The sequence below is a fragment of the Lachancea thermotolerans genome, assembly GCF_000142805.1.
Source record: "Lachancea thermotolerans CBS 6340 chromosome G complete sequence".
Taxonomy (NCBI): Eukaryota; Fungi; Ascomycota; class Saccharomycetes; order Saccharomycetales; family Saccharomycetaceae; genus Lachancea; species Lachancea thermotolerans.
Genome location: NC_013083.1, coordinates 1,363,204 through 1,385,146, shown reverse-complemented (window position 1 = coordinate 1,385,146; position 21,943 = coordinate 1,363,204). Strand labels below are relative to the sequence as shown.

The window sequence follows — 21,943 nt, the reverse complement described above, 5'->3', positions numbered from 1 at the left end:
CAAAATAGCTTTGTATATTTGACCGCAATGCCAACCTCAGGACTGTGTTCACGACCTTCAGCTGAAGCTTATTATGATGCGGCTTGTTGATGATGTAGTTTGAATAAACCCGGAACAAACGCCCCTTGGAGGCAAAACTTTTCTGTTTTTGTACTTATACACGAGACTTTCAATGAAACGTGATCAGTCACATGAGTAGACATGTCTTCGTAAATAGCCGCTATTGGTCACAGTACTATACTAAAGTTATTCATGTTAGCTTTATCTCTAATAAGAACTTTCTTAGAAAATTCCCGGACCACTTGTTCCTCATGCACCTTTTGGCCAAATGAGCGCTGGAATAGCATGTAAATTATTTTTGAGGACTCGTGAGCGTGGCTTTGTTTATAGCCAAGATACTCCATTATGTCACACAAGAGGGTTTTGCTCATATACCTCGAGTTAGAAACACACGGAAGCGGAAGGACGAGAAAAATGTATGTTTTCTCGACATCTAGTCGAAGAAAGTGTTGAAACCTATGGAGCATGGCACCACGAAGTTGAGGAGTCGGTACAAAGTTGAGAACAAGAGAACAAGAGATCAGGTCAAATTTTTCAGCATCTGAAGGTGGCAGTGGACGCTTCATAAAGTCTTGGCGCTTAATTTTTGCTGGGTCGCTGGAATTAAGATCAATGCGTATCACGGGGTCAAAAACGCCAGATGTCGAAATCGCATTCTCAGCACTTAAGGAGCCAATCTCTAACGCGCGGTACTGATGTCCCGGGGTCCGAATGGTCTTGAACCAGTTCATCAATATTTTAGATGAGTCACCCCCACGATTCCGGTCTTGTCCCATCGAGCTCGCCAATTGGTAGTTTTGAAGACCTCCACGTTGATGGATTTCAGACATGATATATCCAAGGATCCGAAAGAGCTGGATGTCGTCGTCTAGGCGTTGAATCTTAAGCATTTGGGCCTCATATTCGGACGAGGGGTTTTGGGCATTCCAGCCCTCATCGTAAAAGCTCTGAGTGTCATTAAGTCGGAGTTTTTCTGAGATGCGCTCGGAGTTAGTGCTTTCGTCTCCCTCTAATAGCTTAATGCCTATCTTATTGCATATTATCCTCCTTTTATTGATCAACAGATGAAATCTCCGGATAATACGGCGAGCTTTCGAAGGTTTGATAGCGGGTGGCCGTTCGACAATTAGCTTTCCTGTTACTGTCTTCCGTCTCCTCGATAACATAACTGTAAGATGACCTGAAGCTTGTGGTTTCTGTCACAGTGTTTTTTTTTCATTACTCTTCTTGCTGCACGATTTTTAATTCTTAAAGTTAATCTTTCCTGAAGTCATCGCATGAAAATTTTCGATGAAGCCAGCTTGATGAGCTCAACCATAAACGCTGAAAGTGACCGAAATGGCCGGAAAGCTTACTCAAAGGTTCGCGAAGAGCAGTAGAAAGCCAGCTAAGGACAATGGCAAAGTGATAACAAGAAACACCCATACTAAAAAGCGTATTGTGAAGCCCAAAAGACAAACTCAAAGCACACGCGATGAGGAAAAGCGAAATTTGAATGTTGTTGGAGCCAACGAGCTAAAATGGAAGTCCGTTGAAATTCCTGACACAATGGACGACTTTGGGGGATTTTACGGCCTTGAAGAAATCGATGGCGTTGACGTCAAAGTGGTCAACGGAAAAGTTCAGTTTATAACTCGCAATGATAGTAATATCAAAGGGCCTGAACCTGAGGAACCCAGTTCCCAAGGAGAGGTAGAGCCTTCAGATGGCCAAGAAATGGAAGAGCTTGTTGAGTTCAAAAACTTTGATGACTTCGAGGAGGGCGAACTAAGTGCAGCATCGTCAAACGGTGAAGACAACGAGAATTACAGCGACAACGAGCTCGGTCAAGAAGAAAGCGAAAATGCAGGTGAGCAGAAGCAGGAACAAAATCACGAAGAAAGCGAAGCTAATGCATCAGGCGCGATTATGGAAGATAATGCTGCGGATGGTGAACTTGAAACTAACATCTTCGGAGCAGAACTCAGCATTCCCGATAATGTTGAGCCCGATTTATTACCACAGTGGACAGAGACCATGAACTTGTCGATGACTACTTTGCAAGGGCTCGCAGCCCAGGGCTTCACAAAGCCCACTGACATTCAATCCATGACTATTCCCCCCGCTTTAGAAGGCAAAGATATTATGGGCAAAGCCTCCACTGGTTCCGGTAAAACTCTTGCTTATGGCATTCCTATTTTGGAGAGACTAGTTGCAGACAGAACCACCGATAAAACTGTAGGACTCATTTTCACGCCTACAAGAGAACTAGCACACCAGGTCACGCAACATCTGCAGAAGCTCGCTTGTGTTATTATCAAAAAGTCTCCTTATGCCATCATATCCCTCACTGGTGGGCTTTCGATTCAAAAACAAGAGCGATTACTGAAATATGATGGATGTGCCAGAATTGTTGTAGCTACGCCCGGTCGTTTTCTGGAAATGTTAGAGCGGGATCCAAAACTAATTGACAGATTCTCTCAGACAGACTGCCTAGTGCTTGACGAAGTGGATAGATTGCTACAAGATGGGCACTTCGAGGAGTTCGACAAGATCTTGAAACACCTTGGAAAGGCTAGAAACATGAAAAAAAAGGTAAAAAGCGAATTCGCGGGCACAGGATGGCAGACTATGGTTTTCTCAGCGACCTTTTCGGTGGACCTCTTCAATAAATTGTCAACAACTTCCTGGAAAAAAGTCGGCGGCGGTAAGGATGATGACGAAATGGAACTTTCCCTCAAGCATTTGATGACAAAAATACACTTCAGATCAAAGCCCGTGATAATCGATGCAGATCCAGACCACAAAATACACTCAAAGATTAAGGAGTCTTTAATTGAATGCCTACCAACCGAAAGGGATCTTTTTGCATATTACTTTTTGACCGTGTACCCTGGTTCAACTCTGATTTTTTGCAATGCGATTGATTCAGTTAAAAAGCTCAATGCGTATCTTAACTTCCTTCAGGTCTCATCGTTCCAGATTCATTCTTCAATGACACAAAAGAACCGTTTGAAGAACTTGGAAAAGTTTCAACAAAATGTCCTGGCAAACAAAGGGAAGGGAAAGGCCACTGTTCTGATAGCCAGTGATGTTGCAGCAAGAGGACTTGATATTCCGGGAATAAACCATGTTGTTCACTACCACCTGCCAAGAAGTGCTGATGTGTACATTCACAGGTCAGGTAGAACAGCTCGTGGTGACCAAGAGGGTGTCTCTGTTATGATCTGCTCTCCCCAGGAGGCTATGGGGCCTCTGCGAAAACTTAGAAAAGTACTTGCATCGAAGTCCGCAACAAGTTATGGCAAAAAATGGCAAAAGGATGTTCCCGTTTTCCCAATTGAGCCCAGTATCCTTTCTCAGCTTCGTGAGCGAGGTTCTATGGCCAACACTCTTGCAGAGGACCAGCTGGCAACAAGATCTTTGAGCAAGGACGAAAACTGGCTGAAAAAAGCCGCCGACGACTTGGGAATTGAATTGGATTCCGAAGATGAAGAGAAAGACGTTATTCTAGCCAAGAACAAGTTTAAGAAACAGAACAAGCAACTGGGGAAGGTACAATTGAGGTCTTTGCAACATGAATTGAAAGAGTTGCTTCAGAATCCTATAAGAAAAGATTTGAGAAAAAGCTATCTAACAGGCGGCTTGACAAACCTTGCGGACGACATTGTCAAAAACAGAGGACACTCCACTATTATAGGGCAAGATAGACTTGAAGCTCTGGACCTTCTAAAAACAAAAAATCGGAAATAAATTTATAGGCGGCTTTCACCTTGAAGTAAGCTAGTAGATAAATGAGTTTAAAAGAAAACAAAGGCTTTGTGAATGCGGCACGCCATGCCAGCAGTCGATACTATAGAAAATTTGAGGCATAAAATGCTAATACCAATTTAAACTACTAAAATCCAAATGGATTAAAATGAAAAGAGAATACAATCAGACTAATTTTGTCTTGGCAGCTGCGAAAGTCGTAGCCACTTGATGCAATTAGATGAAGTCAAAGTCAGAGTCCTCTTCATCCTCATCGTAGTACTCATCATCAGACTCGTCAACCAGTTGTTCGAAGTTAACTTTGTAACGCAACATAGCACCGATACCACCGAAACCAGTCACAAATTGGGCACCTTCTGATGACCTGTCGGTGACGAACTCCAAGTTGGCACCATAGTTTTTATAGTTCTCTGCTAGCCATTCGACCAAAGGCTGTTCCTCGACAACTTCCATTTCTTGACCTGTGGCCTTGTCTAGGTTATAAGACTTGTCTTCTTGTTCTGGTTCCGCGAACCTCAAAACCTCGCTATCTTCAGAGTCCTTAAAGACATATCTGATGGTGTCTAAGTTCTCAAAAATAATGAGAGTTTCCACAGCACCGAGGTCTAAGGCTTTCAAGGTATCGTCGATACCGTAACAGTACTTGCCAGTGTCCTGCGAGATTTCGTCAAAGTAACTCGTGATCAACTTCTTTTCTTGGATGAACTTGACGTTTGCCAATGATTCAGCGGAGAGCTCGATAGCCTGATTAAATCCGTTCTCGCCACCGTAGGAAATATCGACAATTTTGACGATTCGGGAAGCCAGTCTTTGATCAAAGAGTTCAGACTTTGCCAAATCAGTCTTGAAGTCTGCTGAACCTGCCAGAATTAAACCCTTGACGTTGGGTCTGTCGTTTGTAATGAAATTTTGTACAGCAACTTCCGCTACCTTTCTCACGTAGTTATGTCTCTTTTCTTCTCTCAAACGTGCGAAACGGACTGCGGACTGACCACCTCTACCGTGCTTCTTTGGCAAGTCAACAGTGAACTTGTGCAGAACAGTTCTCGTGTTACCAGATAGCAAGCCAAACAAGGTTCCTTGACCATCCATGACAATAAAACCAAATTTGTCATCGGCCTCCAGCAGCTCTGAAAGCACCTCGGTGTGGAATTTGTTGTCACACAGGTAAAGAGATGTGTTGATGGGTTTGTAAGGTTCAATGTCAATGGTGACTTTCTTTTCCTTACCTTCCTCAGTGATGATATCACCACAGTAAAGAACCAGCCCATTTGGAGGAACTTTAGTGTACAGCTTTAATTTTTGCTGTGTTGATGTGATAGCACCCAAAACTGATAAACGGTTAACTCTAGACTTGATATTGGACGCAGTACCGTATTCATCCGTTAGCATTCTCTGAATAATTGAGATTTGGCCCTTAGGAGGAATAACCAGCGAAATCATCGAGGTACCATTTCCTCTCGCTTTCTCAAGCGATCTGATCAGTTTTTTGACCTTCCAGATAGCGATGTTCTTCTCAGCTTCAGTTTCCATTTTGAGACTACTCTTTAATTTGGTAGAAGAGGCCAACCAAGTTCTATAGTTCTTTTCACCATACCTCTGCGCTCGAGTTTTTAAAATTTTTTATTAGAAAACCTAGTTTTCGATCACTGTGAACTAAATAGATTGCTTCGACAATCTCATCGGATATGCGCAACAAGAACTTGCTGTATAATTACAATTACATTGGCCGCCCAAAAGGGCTTCGAAAACGAAACAAGGAATTTTAACTTCAATCAGCTAGTTTAAACCATACCACGTAAAACCTTTGATTATTTAGCTAGCAAACATTACAAGACAATGCCTCAAGGTGAGGCCAGAAACTAAAATAGAGAAAAGAGTGCACATTTGTAGAAAGTGATGTTTTCATCCCTCGATGTCGCTGTCGCTTAAGAAGTCGTAGTCGTCGAGTTCAGAATCGTCTCTAGAAGCGTGCTGAGAACCTTCGTTTGTCACGGTGTTGCTGATAATATCTTGGTCTTCAATGGAGTCGGCTTCAAGGTCTGGAACCTCACGAGCCTCTGAGTAGACAGATTGTTGAATGTCGAACATGATGGGCTGCTTCAAGCACATGTTGGGACCACCAGAAGAAGACCCTGTGAAGATTACGTCGTCATCCTGGTCAACCAAATCAATTTTGCAGGGGTTGCCCAAGGAAAAGTTCTCTATTAGGCCGCGGCAATTGAAGTTGAGGGTTTTGTAGCTATCTTTTTGAAACTCGTGGGGCCCCATGTGGAGGGTGCACTTAACTGGGTTTGCGTTGCGTGGTTCAAAGTACTGAAAGACAAGTCTCAATCCGCTTGAGACAGGACGGGGGCCTCTGTTGTTTAACTTAAAGGAAATGACATGATCGCGCTTACCCATCTGGACATCAATCAAATCTTCCTCCTCGTGCGCCGTTTCAATAGATGCATCGAGTGAATTCGTCTTGCAAGGAGACAGGATAAGCGCAACCGCTTCTTGCAGTTTTGCGTCATCACCGCTGACTTGCGCTAGCAGATTTTCGTACTTCTCATAATGGTTGATCAGCTGCGCCAGTTGTTCCTCTGTCTTGATCTTCGAAAAAAAGTCGAATACCCTGGCATTACGATCAGGGATGTCAATGATGACATCCCTGTCTGAGCTTCTGGCGCTGAACTTAGCTGGTTCATCTTGCTTAGGAGTATCATTCATGTCAGACCAGATTTTATTAATTTCGCCGTCGGGGGTGTTGATCTGAATGAGGTTATGATACTTCTGATGAGTGCCAGTTTCAACCCCTTTGGCAACGCATTCGGAACATAGGTCGTAGTTGTAGCAGTATAAGCACTTGAATCTCGGGCCTTTGATGTAGCCGTCCTCGGTACAGAAACTGCTGGAGGACGTTCCCAAGTGGGTGCTGGGGTGGCATCCGTCGCAGATCACCTGATAGTGAATGGTCTTGGACTGGAGGGCGCTTTGTGTATTCAATAATCCCGATTTTGCCGGCCCCGAGGGTTGCTGACTCTTGTTAAGAGAGACCTCAAGCTTTTGTATAGACTGGATCAAGGACTCCAACTGGTCAACAGGAATGGAAACAGAGCCCGCAGCTTGCTCTCCTTTATTCCCTTGGATAGCATCGAGAGTCTGAGGCGGAACAGAGGTTGGGTTCATTAGTGCAACGCCAATTTTGGCAACGCGGAGTGCTTCGAACTGCGCCTTAAACTGTGAGATATCGTTATCATTTTGAAGACAAAAGACCTTGTTGAGGTTGAAGCTCCTGTTTTCGTAGTAGACAACGTGCGATTCTACTGCATTCTCGACTCCGAAGTTCTCGTTCAAAACCTTGTTCAAGAACTCCTTAGTGATCTCCGCTGGGTCAACTTCAAGGCATCGCTCCTCGGAGTGTGAGTCCGAAAACAGGTAAAGGGGGCAGAGGGCTCCAATCTTTGGGCCTTCCATATTCACGCGGAAGTTGTTAGTAAAATTAAAGAACTGATTCTCGATGAGCTAGTGAGATGATATCAGAGCTAGGTAAATTAGAAATATGTAGTATGCTTTTAGTTCACCCTTAGATTTATCTTATCTTAGAGAATTGATATTTTCGTATCAATTGACAATTGTTGACAGTTGTAGTTCCAACGCGAGGCCCAAATAACCGAGGAATAACCAAGTTGGCGTCTCCACCGCGCCATGCTCGTCGGTTTCGAGGGGCCTATTTCAACAAAGCTCATATTTTCCGTATACAATCAGCTCCACGGGGTATTGATCGTTCTTCCGCAGAGCGCAGAGCAGGGCAGTTCACCCTTGCATGATTGAGCTAGGAACACATTTATTTGATGTTTCTCCCCTAGCTGAGGGCTCCTCCTCAATGACACAAACCTTTCGTATAGACTTCACTTGAATTTCCTTTGGTACCTCATGTCTGGGCTTGCTTAACCACTCAAAGAAGGTTTTCAAAAGAAAGGCAATCGCTATCAGAGCGCTCAGTGCTGTCTCCGGATCTGGTCTGCAGTGAGTGTTTTGAGAAGTGTCGATTTTGAGCATAAGATGGTTCTTGTGATGCGCGAAAGGCTCGATGCCGCGTGCCTTGCACGAGGAGCACAAGTCTAAATCCTCGCAAAGTGTACATTTGAACCTTGTTCCTTGTATAAAGTCCTTGGGCAAAAGAGACGACGCACAACACTTTAACCTGCGCGCTTCGTGATGGCAACCATCGCACATAATCCCCAAGTGTATTTCTCGGCCCTGCTTCACTACTTCGGTTGAGTCTTGTACAAATTTCAAACCTGCATTTTGCCCTCTGGCCATGGGCTTCCGGCGTCCCGTGGAGCAGGTAGCACAGTTTTCGTGGTTTTTGCCCGCTAAATTGTCACCGCTTTGCCTTTCGCTTATCTCAATCAAGTATCTCGTTTTCCGACTTAGACTCTTGCGGCTTTTGGCTTTAATGCCAAGCTTGGCGAACCCAAGCGACATTAGTTGCACCTTGAATAGGGCAAGGTCACCTTCGCTTTGTAGACAGATCAAATCTTTTACATTAAAACTATGGCTTTCATAGTAAAGTAAGCGGTTTTCCCATGCTGCAGTAATACCCAGTTTGAAATAGATAATCGAGTTGAGAAAGCCCTTTGTAATCTCATTAACTCCCACTCTTAACCGCCTCTCCTCGTAATCTGTGTCAGAATATAACAAAAGATGTAAGGACATATCTGGATTGGGCGAATCCATCTTTTGGGAGAGCGTTCGGTGGAGGGCTGGACTATAAGGCAAAGTGCCTCCAAACCCTCACCCTACTCAGAAATAAATACGTGCCATCCTGTGCACCCATTGACGTGTTTATTTTGTATGGTCGAACGTGTCTTTTTTATTGGATTTCGACGTGTCCTTCTTTCTTGGGTCGCTATGCTTCGGGCAGTATGCGGCCTAGTATTGGCAGCAGCCTGTGTTTTAGGTGGAGCATGCGGGAACTTTCGAAGCCATGGCGGTTCCAGCCGTAGTGTGACGTTCGAGCGTAGCAGCAATATCAGTGCACAATTGATTCTCCAACGCTGTTGCCAACTAATAAGCAATACGCTGAAACAGGCTTCAAAAGTCTGATTTGAGAAGGGTTAAAGGGTTTGGTATCCAGGCCTGGATGCTCCTCAAGCGGATCTTAGCGCCAACCACCCCCTCGGCGCCATCAGTAAAGGAAGATAATTAACTAAGACATTAATAATATGTAACTAGGGTCGAACTGAATTAAGAAATTAGGAATAGTGAATATCAGGAAATAGCCATAGATAACTGGCGAGACTAGCGCTTGGCGACAGGCTCGTAGTCTGGGGGATTGAAAGAAAACGTAGCTCTGTTTTTGTCGTCGTAAGCCGTGAATTCATCACTAACCTTGACACTGTGTGTTCTAGCAAGCAGAATCTGCTGGGTAGACAGACCTAGAGGGTCTTTCGCAATCCACAAAATTGGCTCAGGGTCGGTCACACATGGATCAGTGTACGCAGTTTCCAGATATTCTTTGTCGTACTGGACCGTGTTGTTAAACACATATGGCAACCTCGCACGAACGGCAGAAAAATCGTAACTCTTTTGAGGAGAGAAAAAGCCTACGATAGTGTCCTTCCAGCTTTGCTGACCGGTCTGGCTTGGTGGGAAGGCCTTTGGGTCCTGGGTAACCGCGTTCGCATCAGAAAATACATTTCCTGCGTCGGCATTAGTTACCACAGCCCCGTTTGCATCAACTCTTTCCATATCGTTGTTGTTAGTGTCCAAATCGGCCACATCGCGGTAACTGTATTTGTGGAACTCTTCGTCCTCTGGGACAAAGTTGGGCTCCTCGACGTTGGCACCGGTCTTGCTTGTGCTGGTTGATTGACGTTTCTTCTCCGTGTCTTCTTCCTTCTCGGGTTCGCCTTCGTCGTCCGACAAGATTCCAGCCTTTTTCAATTCAACTGAGGTAGCAGGCTGCAAAACGCCGCCAGTCTCGTTCTCATCTTGTTCATGTTTGAATTGCTCGGCTGTGCTCTTTATTTCGCTCAAACCCTGGTCCTTAGTTGGGTAGAAAAATGTGCTCTCACCTCTGGCATATCTGATTGCGCTCAAAGGCACACAATCAAACAGTGGCAAGAAGCGTCTTTGGAAATACAAGTGGCACAGCGCTGTAAAAGCAATGAAGACAGCCTCGAGAACGACTGGACCCCATGTCTTTGCCATGATGAAAAGACCTAGGAGACAAATCTCGGCAAGGTATAGCCCAAGGAACACCTGGAAAAGAGCCCTGCCATAGTTTCTACCTCTGAGGTCAAATGAAAAGCCCATAACGTAGTTGAAGCTGTAGATATAGGCGATGTAGAACAGACCCAAGCAAATAGTAGAGAAAAGAAGTATAATTGGTTGCACGAAAGCATAACAAATCAAAATGCACACTAGCAATTCCATGTTAGGATATAGCACACCCCACGTTGGCTTCGACAGAGTGTTGTAACGAGCCCATTTTTGTCTTGGAGTGGAGTCCAAAATTCTACCTAGGAATCTGCTGAGGATCAAATTGACAAGCTGGGCCAAAGTACCACTTGAGAAGGATAGGCCCTGTAGAATGTAATAGTTGATGTAGAAGTTGGATGATTTGGGGAGGTTGGCTGCAAGGAGGGTCATCGCAGATGAAGGGTCATCCATGATAGATTTAATGGTGGAGACGGCAGAGGAAGCGCAGGTGAAAACAATGAATACTTGAACCACATTGAAAGCGTAGTACCAGGCTTGGCAGTACAGTTCTTGTTCCTGTATACTCATACAGCCACTGATAGACCCAAGCTTCTTAATGAAAATGGGAACGAGGGACATCAAAATAGCCAAAGCAACAGTTGGGAGAAGACCGGTGATGAGGCCAAGCAAAACCTTAGGCAACTTCTTGATGAATTCTAGGAACTTAAGTGTCTCAATCAAAAAGTTGATATTTGAAATAAAACCAACGACTGCCACGGGGATAGCCCAGAAAATAATCATCAAGACCAATACAGTGTTGGCAACCGTCCGCTTTGATTTCCTCGCCTTTTTAGAGAGCCCCATGTTGGCCCAAGTCAAGTCCTCTGGGGGACACCCAATCATACACTGGTCATAGGATCCTTTGTCTAAAATGTATTTCACAGACTGGTAGGCCCTCTGAGCATCGAGCTGGCCTTTGAATTCCAAGAAGCATGCACCAACCTTGTCCTGAGTGTCCCAAGCCTGCTGCTTTTCTTTAATGTCATCATTCAGCTCTCCGATACGCTTGCTACAGTACTCAAGAGTGTCAACTTTCTCGCCACCAATAATTGGCAATGGAATCTTACCCAAGCGGTGGGTTGGTCTCTTGTTCTGGGGAATGTATGTTTGTAGATCATCTTCTGGTTTGCTGCCAATTAGCTCATCAAGTTTTCCTTTCTTCTCAGCTTTCGCTCTGATTTTCAATGACTTTTTGATCACCTTGTTCATGCAGCCCTCGTACTTGTTTGCGAGCTTGGCTCTTTCCTGAACCAGGGCTTGTAACTCAGAGTTGTCGCGAGCAAACACGACGTTGGAGCAGTTCTGGAAACGCTTCTGGATTTCAGCCTCGTTCTGGAGGTCTGCGGAAAGCTCAGTGAGGACAACAGTGCGAGAGGAGATCAGTCCATCGTATAAGGGACTGCTTTGGATAGCATGTCTCAAAGACACAAAGTGGTATAGCTCTCTGAAGATGACGTAGATAACCAGGCCGAAAAAGAACCACGACAAAAAGACGTGGGCGTAGTACCTGTTGTTGTTTTTAACGTTAGCAAAAGAGAGAATTTCAAACCCAGAAAAGTTGTGTCCGTTTGTAGCGTTGACGGGGAGCAGGATAGGGAACAGCATGAGGCACCCAATCATTGAGAGCCCACCAAACACAGCGACGTAACGCAAAAACAAGTATCCGTCAATGCCTGCGTGCTGGATGAGGAACGAGTGTGGCCTGCTAATCAGGTAGCCCAACCACGCGAAGGGACCTTCGGGCACCTCCTCGGTACGCTCCTCCTCGCGCACTGTGATGACATCTCTCAAAGCCCTGGGTTGGTACACCCGGGGCTCCTTTGGTCGTAGCATCACAAAAACAAGCACGAAGATAAGGGCGATGATGCCGTAAAAGATCAGCGAAGACACGAACGCGGAAGTCGACGCATTTGGGGGGTCGGAATCAGCCATGGCGATGATGTTGTGATGTGTAAATTTCCGAGCGCGTGTTGTTTCAGCTGTCTTATGTAGTCCAAAAAATTAGGGATTCTTGCTGCGCAGTAACAGCAATTCACACAATATTAGACTCAGAGAGGAAAATCCAGAGTCTTTGGAAGCTAACCGGAAACTTGAACTAAGTTTGGGCGCCTGAAGTGTGATTATAACGAGCACTAGTCGAACCAGTTGTTGAGCACGAGAAAGCGCTGTCTGTAAACGAGGATTCGAGTTGTCTTTCTATAACCCAGAAGTTGACAAGGTATCTTTAAAAAAACCCATGAATATATAGCCCCATCGAAGGGGGCATAGCCTCGGTCTTTTTACAGCATTGCCTCTGTGCTGCAGTGAGGGGCCAGAGCGGGATATGCAACGAATGCGATGCCCTGAGAGGGGCTATTCAAGCGCCCAGAAGCGCAAATCTCACTGACCGACTAAGGCATCGCAGTGAAAAAAATTTTGGTGTGTGCGTCGCTAGGGGCAGCACAGACCAAGAAAAGAGGGCTTTACGAGGGCTTGGGACACGACAGGCCCAGAAGAAGCCCGGCGCGACCTGGCGCAGCTGAAGCCCACGCGTGCGTTAGGAGGACGAGGGTTACGCAAGTATATTGGTGACAGGGCTTATTGGAAGGATTACGTAGCGAACACGCAATGCAATGTGGAAGACGTGCAGAATCGCAGAATGTTCTATGCTTCAAGCAAGTGCAAAGCGAAGAGGTGGCTGGGCGCGAACACACGTCAGGCCCAAAGAGCAATGGAACAAAGGAGGAGGTGAAGGTGCAGAGGTGCAGAATGAGTGTCGCGGTCAATGCAGAGCTCCGCCGTTGTGAGGTGTTTCAGTGAGGCCCCGCAATTCAAGGCGTTCGAGCCTCGGAACCCAACGCCTTTGCGGCGGCGGAGTTTGATGGGGTTTCCGACTCTAATAGTTCTGCGGTTTGCGGCTCACCCAATTGAAGAAAGTGCTATATCAAGTCGTTAGATTTCGTTATAAAAAATGTCTTACGTAAAAATGTGTATCACGGAGTTTAGGCGCTGGCGACGTGCTCAACCAAGTCGACAACTCTGGTAGAGTAACCGTACTCGTTGTCGTACCAGGAAACCAACTTGACGAACTTTGGAGACAACTGGATACCAGCGGAAGCGTCGAAGATGGAGGAGTGGGAGTCACCGACGAAGTCAGTGGAGACAACAGCCTCCTCGGTGTAACCCAAGACACCCTTCATGCTGCCCTCAGAAGCCTTCTTGACGGCGGCCTTGATCTGGTCGTAGGTGGTCTCCTTGGCCAACTTGACAGTCAAGTCGACAACGGAAACATCCACGGTTGGGACTCTGAAAGCCATACCGGTCAGCTTGCCCTGCAAGACTGGCAAGACCTTACCGACGGCCTTGGCGGCACCGGTAGAGGATGGGATGATGTTACCGGAAGCGGTTCTACCACCTCTCCAGTCCTTGTGGGATGGACCGTCAACGGTCTTCTGGGTGGCGGTCAAAGAGTGGACGGTGGTCATCAAACCCTCCTCAATACCGAACTCGTCGTTGATAACCTTGGCCAATGGAGCCAAACAGTTGGTGGTACAGGAGGCGTTGGAAACGATGTTCTGGCCCTTGTACTCCTTCTCGTTGACACCGACGACGAACATTGGGGCGGTGGAGGAAGGAGCGGTGATGACGACCTTCTTGGCACCAGCGTCGATGTGCTTCTGGGCGGAGTCCAACTCCTTGAAGACACCGGTGGAGTCAATGGCGATGTCGACGCCGAGCTTGCCCCATGGCAATTGGGCTGGGTCCTTCTCCTGGAAGACAGCGATCTTCTTACCGTCGATGATCAAGTTGCTGCCCTCGTGGGAGACCTCGCCGGCGTATCTGCCGTGGGTGGAGTCGTACTTGAACATGTAAGCGGCGTACTCAACAGCGATGAAAGGGTCGTTGATGGCGGCGACCTTCAAGTCCTTTCTGGACAAGGCGATTCTCAACACCAATCTACCGATTCTGCCGAAACCGTTAATAGCAACTGTGGTGACCATTTTTTATGAGCTGTGAAAGTGTTTGAAGTGTGTTGTGTTCTGAGATGAGTGAACTTCTCTGGGGATTTGGAAACAAGAGACTAAATCAATTCTACCTGATCGCTGCGCTCCCTTATATACATTTCGCTGCTCTGCCGGCCCCCCAACCCTGCAAGCCGTGGCGAGCCATTTCGATGTTGTTCTATCCCGCCCCGAGCGCACGCGCAGCACACACACGCGCACGCAACCGAATCGCCCGCGCAACTAAGTGTCACCAGCGCAGGACGGAGTTGGATTTTTGGTAGTTGTTGTCAGCACCTGCGGCATATTTGCCGCACCTGGAGCACCTGTTATTGGCACGTTAGCCGGTCATAGCACTGGAACAGCGTGGCATGTGCCTTGTTGCAGCTGCAACTGGAGAGGCTGTGGGGCGCGAAGTCGCGTGCACGCGGGCAACTGGTGATTCTAGCCGGGCCTTCTGGTGATTTCTGCACCGGAAGGCGACTTCGTGTGCGTGCGGGAGTTTTAGATTGTAATAAACCACGTTTCTTTTCTGCCTCCTGAGTCCGGGCCGTCGCGGGTGAGGCGGGGAAAGGGGCGACGAGAGCAAGCGCCCAGAGCCGCGCGCGGGGCCGCACCCAGATCACGTGTGCGGGCGTTGGGACCAGGCTCGCGCTTCCGGCGCACGTGCGCCGGAAGCGCGGGAGACGCCGCCGCTTCCACAGCAACCCAGGCACGTGGACGCCGGCGCAACGGGCGGCAGGCGGCTGCCGTAGAGAGTGCGCGGGGGCGCACTGCGGGGCCGAGGGGGCATCTCACGTGACCTCGGCGCGGGCATGTGGTCACGTGTGAGACTCCGGAGTTTGTGTCACGTGCGCACTTCCCGCGCCACAACCTCTACAGTACCCAAAGGGTAAGGTCAGCAGCGTCAATGATGCGAGGTTGGAGAAGGGCCCCGCGGCGTATATCTAGAGGCAAAGCGTTTGGGGAGCCGGGCCTTGCTGGATCTTGTTCTCGAAGGCGATTTTGGCTCAGAACTTTTGTCCAAGTCGCAGCTACCGACAATTGTGCTCGAAACGGCCAATGTCCCACACGACCACATAACATAGGCCCAAGGCCTTTCGCGCTAAGCACGCACACACGAACGATAACCAGTGCCAAGGCGCCCGCTCGTGCGGGTGTTCAGCACATGCTTCGACCGGCGGATACTCAGACAGCAGCTTCCGGTGTATCTGGGCTCCGGCTGCGCTGGGCGGCTAATTGGCCAGGCCCGGTACGCATGGCGCGAACACAGAACCGCACTCCGCGTGGTGTGCGGGTGGCGTCCGACGGCACAGGACAGGGCTTACAGCAACAGCGCCGTCGCCGACGCGCAGAACGCGGCCCAGCAGCGGTGCTTGGCGTGTGTGACTTCAACGTTCGGAGTGAGGATGTGGATAGTCACGTGTGTGCGAGCCCTTCCTACGCACCCGTGCAGAGTTATATCACGTGCGGCACCCGAACGTTGCTTCTTCTGGGTCCGAAATCTCATCCCACTCGCACCCAAATTACCCGCCCCCTCAGAAACGACGCAGCTGGCCTGAAAGCTCCGGCACACCTCGGCTGCCGCATCACCCGATGTATGGAAGCCAACGCGGCCCGGGCGCCGCTGGCGCTGGCGCGCCCGTCTACGAGCTTCGCCTCGAGCGCCTCTGCCGGGCGTCCGTTCGCACCTGGACTATGGTTCAGCTACCGGTTTTCTCGAAGCTTCCGCGCCCGTGCAAATCCACATCGTGGGCCCATTAGGCGCCCATTCGTGTCAAAGTGGTGCGACATCCTATTCATCACACATGCGGGCACACCACCCGTGCAAGTGGCGCATCGCACAATCGGTCGCGCTCCGGGCTGACACCGCGCACGGGCACAGCGCGCCCTCGGATTGCAGGGATTCGAGGGGGCCGTCCTACAAAGATATAAAAATGCGGCAGGTGGCCCAGTTAAGGGAATTTGGAAGTCTTGTTATTTCTTCTTTTCTATCTCCACTGCTATCACAAAGCATCACAGCTTCAAGCAAATCAATCCCATCAATCAATAATGTCTGCTCACGAAATCCCAAAGACCCAGAAAGGTGTTATCTTCTACGAGACCGGTGGTAAGCTGGAATACAAGGACATCGATGTCCCAACCCCAAAGGCCAACGAGCTTTTGGTCAACGTCAAGTACTCCGGTGTGTGCCACACTGACTTGCACGCCTACCACGGTGACTGGCCATTGCCAGTTAAGTTGCCTCTAGTCGGTGGCCACGAGGGTGCCGGTGTCGTTGTCGCCATGGGTGAGAACGTCAAGGGCTGGAAGGTCGGTGACTTGGCCGGTATCAAGTGGTTGAACGGCTCCTGTATGTCCTGTGAGTCCTGTGAGTTGGGTAACGAGTCCAACTGTCCAGAGGCTGACTTGTCCGGTTACACCCACGACGGTTCTTTCCAGCAGTACGCTACTGCCGATGCCGTCCAGGCCGCTAAGATCCCAGCTGGCGCTGACCTTGCTGAGATCGCCCCAATCCTGTGTGCCGGTATCACTGTCTACAAGGCTTTGAAGTCTGCTAACTTGCAGGCCGGTGACTGGGTTGCCATCTCCGGTGCCGCCGGTGGTTTGGGTTCCCTAGCCGTCCAGTACGCCAAGGCCATGGGTTACCGTGTCTTGGGTATCGACGGTGGTGAGGAGAAGGAGCAGCTCTTCAGACAGTTGGGTGGTGAGGTCTTCATCGACTTCAGAACCTGCAAGGACATCGAGGGTGAGATCATCAAGGCCACCAACGGTGGTGCTCACGGTGTCATCAACGTCTCTGTCTCCGAGGCCGCCATCGAGTCCTCTACCAACTACGTCAGAGCCAACGGTACCGTCGTCTTGGTCGGTTTGCCAGCTGGCGCCAAGTGCAAGTCTGACGTTTTCAACCAGGTCGTCAAGTCCATCTCTATCGTCGGTTCTTACGTCGGTAACAGAGCTGACACCAGAGAGGCTCTAGACTTCTTCGTCCGTGGTTTGGTCAGATCTCCAATCAAGGTTGTCGGTCTATCTACTCTACCAGAGATTTTCGAGAAGATGGAGAAGGGCCAAATTGTTGGCAGATACGTTGTCGACACCTCCAACTAAGCGGAGTGCCAACCAAAAACAACTTGTTCTTTTTAACGTCTCTAGATTATGTTACGAGTTAATGATACAGATGCCTATAAATTCATCCCTTTCTAAATAATAGCTAGCTTAAGAAAGTTTTCTAAAATCTACTAAACGCAGCCTAAAACGATCCTCGCCTCACAAAGCACCTGCAATCGATACACGGCCCACTGGGCAGTCAGCTCCCCCGTCTTCATAGCCAGCTTGCTCGCTGTCCTCGGAGGATTCAATGTCTGGAAAACCCCCTGCACCTTAATTGTCTTTATGTACGAGCATTCGTAAAATTTTCAAAATCGAATCACATTGCCTATCCAAAAGGCCAGTATGTGAGTGTGCCAAAGAAAAGGCTGTTTCTACAAGTCTTGGTAAAGCTACAGCGGAGTTGTTAACGGCATGTTCAGCAGGCTCTGTAATGCTGCTAGGCTTGCGGTCTCGCACGGTGGGCGACACTGCCGAAATTTCTCCAATTATGCACACTTGAGCAAAGACTACACTCTACAACAAACCAGGATTGTGCCCAAGCTAACGACATTTTATTCTGCCAACCCCCACCACGAAGACCGCATTGACAGACTCGAGTCTTTGCTAAGAAAATACATAAAGCTGCCTACAGTGCAGATGACGCCTAGTGAAAAGCCAGCTTGGCTGTCGTTCTCAGAATACGCGCTGATAGGTGGTGGCACGCGTTTGAAGCCGATTCAGTACCAGCAACTCGTGAATCTGCTCAATCGGTTGCAAGCCATCGACCCCGAACTGATTAACGACGAAATCACCTCTGAGTTGTCTCAATACTTTAAGAAAACCAAACTGCAGTCCTCGCAAATTTCGATCAAAACACTTGATGAGTTTGGCAGAAGTGTTGCTGTTGGGCGCAGAAAGGCCTCCACCTCCAAAGTGTACCTTGTCAGGGGCTCTGGAGAGGTGCTGGTTAATGGGAGACAGCTGAACGACTACTTCGTCAAGATGAAGGACAGAGAATCGGTCGCTTACCCTCTTAAGGTGGTCGAAGGTGCCGGCAAATACAACGCTTTTGTCACCACTTCCGGAGGAGGTGTTACCGGCCAGGCTGAGGCCACTATGCATGCCATTGCTAAGGCGCTTCTGGTGTTCAACCCCCTGCTGAAACCTAGACTTCAAAAGGCCGGCGTTTTGACCAGGGACTACAGACACGTGGAAAGGAAGAAGCCCGGCAAAAAGAAGGCCAGAAAGATGCCTACTTGGGTCAAGAGATGATCCCAGTCATTTAGGGGGATGCGTCACGGGGCAACCGTTCTTGTATATAATTATATATCAGTCCCAACCTTCTTTAATTAGTACCTGCTGCATCACCTATCCGCCCTACGTGCTGGCCCCACTGCTGTATTTTCTTCCAGTTTCTGCTGGAGCAATTGCTGCAAATCGCTTGAGTTCCGCAGCCTCAGCATTAGGTCCTCGACCACTATTGTCTCCCGCCCCGCATGTCTTGCGAAGGCTTCAAGATCACCGCCGATATCCACCAGTTGGGTGAAGCACAACTCTACAAGCGCGTTTATGAATTTAGGTGAGTAGCTGATATCGCTTGGTAACTCTTTCTTTACCAGCTGCTCCAGACAATACCAGAGCTTTCCTTTCAATTGAGGAATTAGTTGCTGCTTTTGTTCCTCAGACATATGGCTATCACTTGTACTATTTTGCTCACTCATCCTTGCTTCGAAATTCGTAGGCTAGGATTGTATTCTTTCACTAAATGTCTCCCTTCACTGACAAACATTAAAAAGAGCACCAGATCATAAACGCAGCTGATAATTGTCTAACACTATTAATTTTGTCCCAGGAAATTCCTGCTAACAACCCGGTTTCATCTGCTGCAATCGTGGGCTGGCTTAATACTCTGTAATATAATTGAATCTGTCTGATTGGTGCAGGGCGCGTCCTCTCTTATGAATAAGTGCACAGTTGCCTACGGGCTTATACCACCCCAGAGTGGCAACGCGCATGAAGCTCACATCCTTCCAATTACCAAGATAGTTAAGCCGAAGAAGTTCACAGATTATTTTCTTACATGCGGCCGAGACGGGGCAGTCATAAAGCATACTACTAAGGATGGTACCTGCCAGCGCCTGAGGATGCAAGTCAATAGCGATTGGGTGAGCGATATTGCTGAAATAGGCGACGGTAGGTTCATTGTGGTAAGCCATGACTTTTTTGTATGCTTACTGACTTTAGGGGCCGATGAAGATACTTGGAGCACCAAGATTATCGGATACCACGACGACTACGCGAAGTGCGTGGCAGTCCTGGGAGCTACGGCAGACGGTGGAATAAAGTTTGCGACTTGTGGCCTCGATATGAAACTTAAAGTCTGGTTACTTAAAGACAACGGAACTTCAAATCTTCTCCATTCATTCGATAACGCACAACCTTTGGACAGTGGGTCACTTTACGCATTAGTTTCCGCAGATTTCGAGGGAATTCCATTTGACTTGATAGCTGGCGACAATAACGGTAACTTCATTTTGATGTCCAGCGATACGGGTGAACTTGTAGCATTTGTTCAGGCCGCTCACGATACTAACATAAAGCTACTTCATTTAATGGACGAAGGTCGCAAAATGCTCAGCACAAGCTCTGATGGTATACTGAAGCTATGGGATGTTCAAAGGCTCGCTACGAACAATGTTGAAAGTGCTCTAATACACACTTGGAAGTGGGCATCACCTGTCTGGTGTGTCGAAGGCGCAAGTTTAGGCAATTTCTTTGTGGGTGACTCCAGGGGAGCGATAACTCACGTTAGCATTAAAGACAACTCATGGGATAATCCAAGTTTAGAGTCTGTTGTTTTACCACCAGAAGTAAGTTGCGGTGGTATCTTAGCAATGCAACTGGTTGACGGCGGAAAGCTATGGTATTCACATTCCGGTGACTCAAACTTGAGCTCCGTTAGCCTAGACACTAGAGAGACTGAAACGATGGAGGGAGGCTTTGCTCTCCTAAGATGCTCGCTACTTACAAACAGGCGCCATGTTATAACCCAGAATACTAACGACGTGGTTCAACGGTGGGATATTTTATCATGCAAGCTGCTTAACACTTTCGATGCTTCTGAGGGTTCCTTTGATGAAATTGTGGTCAAATCGAATCCTAAGGAGGTCCTACCGCACTGGTGTTCGGTATCTATAAAGACAGGGAAGCTATTTGTGACTCTATCACCCAAATTTCTCGATACAGAGATTTACGGAAGTGCTTTAGAACAATACAAGATCGTCAATAACATTGAACTTGAGGCTGAAAACCGATACAACCTAGGCCGTATTGCAGTGAATTCACTCCTAAATGATTTTATCACTTATGTCATAGCAAAGGACAAGGCTTTCAGAAAAGACTTGGTGTCGAAGAAGAGTTCAAATGCGGGGTCGCCCGCATTGCGTCCAACTGATACCACGCAAGCGGAATCTACAAAACACTCAATCAAGGAAAAAAGGAGGCTATCTCTGTTCACAAAGTTTGGATCCAGTGAAAAGCAGTTCGGAACCCCGAATTCAATCCCAGGAACCCCTGTGCTAGCGGAAGAAGACGTATTATCAAGCGAGGACCAATTCATCTTACCTCCGCCAGCGACTGCACCACTGGAAGGGGATGCTTCCAAATTTGCCAAAGTTGATGCGTCACGAACGGGACTGCTCAGTAAGAGGTCTGTCAGCTCTGGCTCACTGCTTACACAGAAGCTCAAAATGTTTTCTTATAATAACAATACTCAGGGATCTAGTAATAGTGATGCAGAGGAGCCTGATCCCAAGCCTAAGCCGCTGAGAACTGCCAGCTTGCCTCACACTCCTGTAGAAGAATCCGAAGGGATGAAATGGAGTCTTGTTAGCAACCACCAAGCAGAAAGCCAGCCAATCCTTGATAGCGAAAAAGCTGTCGATGATAATACCATGCCCGAAACTCCGGAGAAAAAGCCTGAACATTTATCGGACTTTTTAGCTGAACTGCGAAAGGAATACGTTAAGGACTATGAGCTAAATGCGTCCAGTTTCAAGCTACTAGGAAGAAAGACACCTGTTTCTAAAATCATAAGAGACAACAATTCACCTGTCATTGAAATCGCGACAGGCGTTCTTCTTCTAGTGAACTGCTGGAAGGAGGGATCTTGCGGGGATACTGTGAGCTTTTCTACTTACCTCCCAGCGCCGCAGCACACCCCAGAAGCTGATATGGAGAATGAAGATAGAATACAAATATTTCAAGGTTTGGAGCGCAACCTCCCCTACTGGATGGCCAAGGCTCTGTTCAAAGACGAAAAAACCAATCGAGACTATCCTAAACTTACATTCATTCTCAGGCCGTGGCAGGATCCAGATTCGCTAGCACATCCTGATGGTGTTTCAACGGCAGCAGATCAAGGCCAGCAATCGCATCATCATCACTTGTCGTTCCACCGAAATAAACACAATGAACACGGGTCCAGACAACTGCCATCTGTACCCGAAGCGTACACCAAGTTGCACGCCCCTAGTATGATAAAGGTTAAGAAGGTGCTTCTGTACATTGTTGACCGTTTTGAAACCAAAACTCCCGAGATGAAGGCCAAAACCCCAGTACAAGACTGGTTGGAGATAATCTGTAAAGGTCAAGTACTGGACAATGAGCTCGCGCTGAGTAGCGTCAAAACATTGTATTGGAAGTCTCAGGGGGATATCGTTTTAGAGTACCGCAGAAAAGCGATACCTACCAAAGAGACTAAATAACCTGTGGATATAATACAGAATACCAGAAGCAGGCGCGCTTTCAGG

General features: G+C 47.9%; 12 protein-coding genes across 12 annotated transcripts; 5 read left to right on the top strand and 7 right to left on the bottom strand.

Annotated features, from left to right (window-relative positions):
* Positions 1–227: 227 nt before the first annotated feature.
* Positions 228–1,226, bottom strand: BMT2 (25S rRNA (adenine2142-N1)-methyltransferase; the record flags this gene model as incomplete). Its single annotated transcript, XM_002555677.1, has 1 exon — positions 228–1,226. The coding sequence occupies one exon, from the start codon at positions 1,224–1,226 to the stop codon at positions 228–230; it is 999 nt and encodes a 332-aa protein (XP_002555723.1).
* A 172-nt stretch (positions 1,227–1,398) lies between these two features.
* Positions 1,399–3,792, top strand: MAK5 (ATP-dependent RNA helicase; the record flags this gene model as incomplete). Its single annotated transcript, XM_002555676.1, has 1 exon — positions 1,399–3,792. One exon carries the CDS (start codon positions 1,399–1,401, stop codon positions 3,790–3,792), a length of 2,394 nt encoding a protein of 797 aa, XP_002555722.1.
* Positions 3,793–4,026: 234 nt separating this feature from the next.
* On the bottom strand, positions 4,027–5,343 carry SUP45 (translation termination factor eRF1; the record flags this gene model as incomplete). Its single annotated transcript, XM_002555675.1, has 1 exon — positions 4,027–5,343. One exon carries the CDS (start codon positions 5,341–5,343, stop codon positions 4,027–4,029), a length of 1,317 nt encoding a protein of 438 aa, XP_002555721.1.
* A 372-nt stretch (positions 5,344–5,715) lies between these two features.
* Positions 5,716–7,269, bottom strand: KLTH0G15796g (KLTH0G15796p; the record flags this gene model as incomplete). The annotated part of the gene is made up of 1 exon (XM_002555674.1): positions 5,716–7,269. The coding sequence occupies one exon, from the start codon at positions 7,267–7,269 to the stop codon at positions 5,716–5,718; it is 1,554 nt and encodes a 517-aa protein (XP_002555720.1).
* A 339-nt stretch (positions 7,270–7,608) lies between these two features.
* Positions 7,609–8,535, bottom strand: KLTH0G15774g (ZZ-type zinc finger protein; the record flags this gene model as incomplete). Its single annotated transcript, XM_002555673.1, has 1 exon — positions 7,609–8,535. The coding sequence occupies one exon, from the start codon at positions 8,533–8,535 to the stop codon at positions 7,609–7,611; it is 927 nt and encodes a 308-aa protein (XP_002555719.1).
* Positions 8,536–9,099: 564 nt separating this feature from the next.
* PHM7 (Phm7p) lies at positions 9,100–11,994 on the bottom strand (the record flags this gene model as incomplete). The annotated part of the gene is made up of 1 exon (XM_002555672.1): positions 9,100–11,994. The coding sequence occupies one exon, from the start codon at positions 11,992–11,994 to the stop codon at positions 9,100–9,102; it is 2,895 nt and encodes a 964-aa protein (XP_002555718.1).
* A 1,049-nt stretch (positions 11,995–13,043) lies between these two features.
* Positions 13,044–14,042, bottom strand: KLTH0G15730g (type I glyceraldehyde-3-phosphate dehydrogenase; the record flags this gene model as incomplete). The annotated part of the gene is made up of 1 exon (XM_002555671.1): positions 13,044–14,042. One exon carries the CDS (start codon positions 14,040–14,042, stop codon positions 13,044–13,046), a length of 999 nt encoding a protein of 332 aa, XP_002555717.1.
* A 910-nt stretch (positions 14,043–14,952) lies between these two features.
* KLTH0G15708g (KLTH0G15708p) lies at positions 14,953–15,909 on the top strand (the record flags this gene model as incomplete). The annotated part of the gene is made up of 1 exon (XM_002555670.1): positions 14,953–15,909. The coding sequence occupies one exon, from the start codon at positions 14,953–14,955 to the stop codon at positions 15,907–15,909; it is 957 nt and encodes a 318-aa protein (XP_002555716.1).
* Positions 15,910–16,094: 185 nt separating this feature from the next.
* On the top strand, positions 16,095–17,150 carry ADH5 (alcohol dehydrogenase ADH5; the record flags this gene model as incomplete). The annotated part of the gene is made up of 1 exon (XM_002555669.1): positions 16,095–17,150. One exon carries the CDS (start codon positions 16,095–16,097, stop codon positions 17,148–17,150), a length of 1,056 nt encoding a protein of 351 aa, XP_002555715.1.
* A 414-nt stretch (positions 17,151–17,564) lies between these two features.
* On the top strand, positions 17,565–18,404 carry MRPS9 (mitochondrial 37S ribosomal protein uS9m; the record flags this gene model as incomplete). Its single annotated transcript, XM_002555668.1, has 1 exon — positions 17,565–18,404. The coding sequence occupies one exon, from the start codon at positions 17,565–17,567 to the stop codon at positions 18,402–18,404; it is 840 nt and encodes a 279-aa protein (XP_002555714.1).
* A 92-nt stretch (positions 18,405–18,496) lies between these two features.
* MHF1 (Mhf1p) lies at positions 18,497–18,853 on the bottom strand (the record flags this gene model as incomplete). The annotated part of the gene is made up of 1 exon (XM_002555667.1): positions 18,497–18,853. One exon carries the CDS (start codon positions 18,851–18,853, stop codon positions 18,497–18,499), a length of 357 nt encoding a protein of 118 aa, XP_002555713.1.
* Positions 18,854–19,090: 237 nt separating this feature from the next.
* DUF1 (Duf1p) lies at positions 19,091–21,898 on the top strand (the record flags this gene model as incomplete). Its single annotated transcript, XM_002555666.1, has 1 exon — positions 19,091–21,898. One exon carries the CDS (start codon positions 19,091–19,093, stop codon positions 21,896–21,898), a length of 2,808 nt encoding a protein of 935 aa, XP_002555712.1.
* Positions 21,899–21,943: the final 45 nt, after the last annotated feature.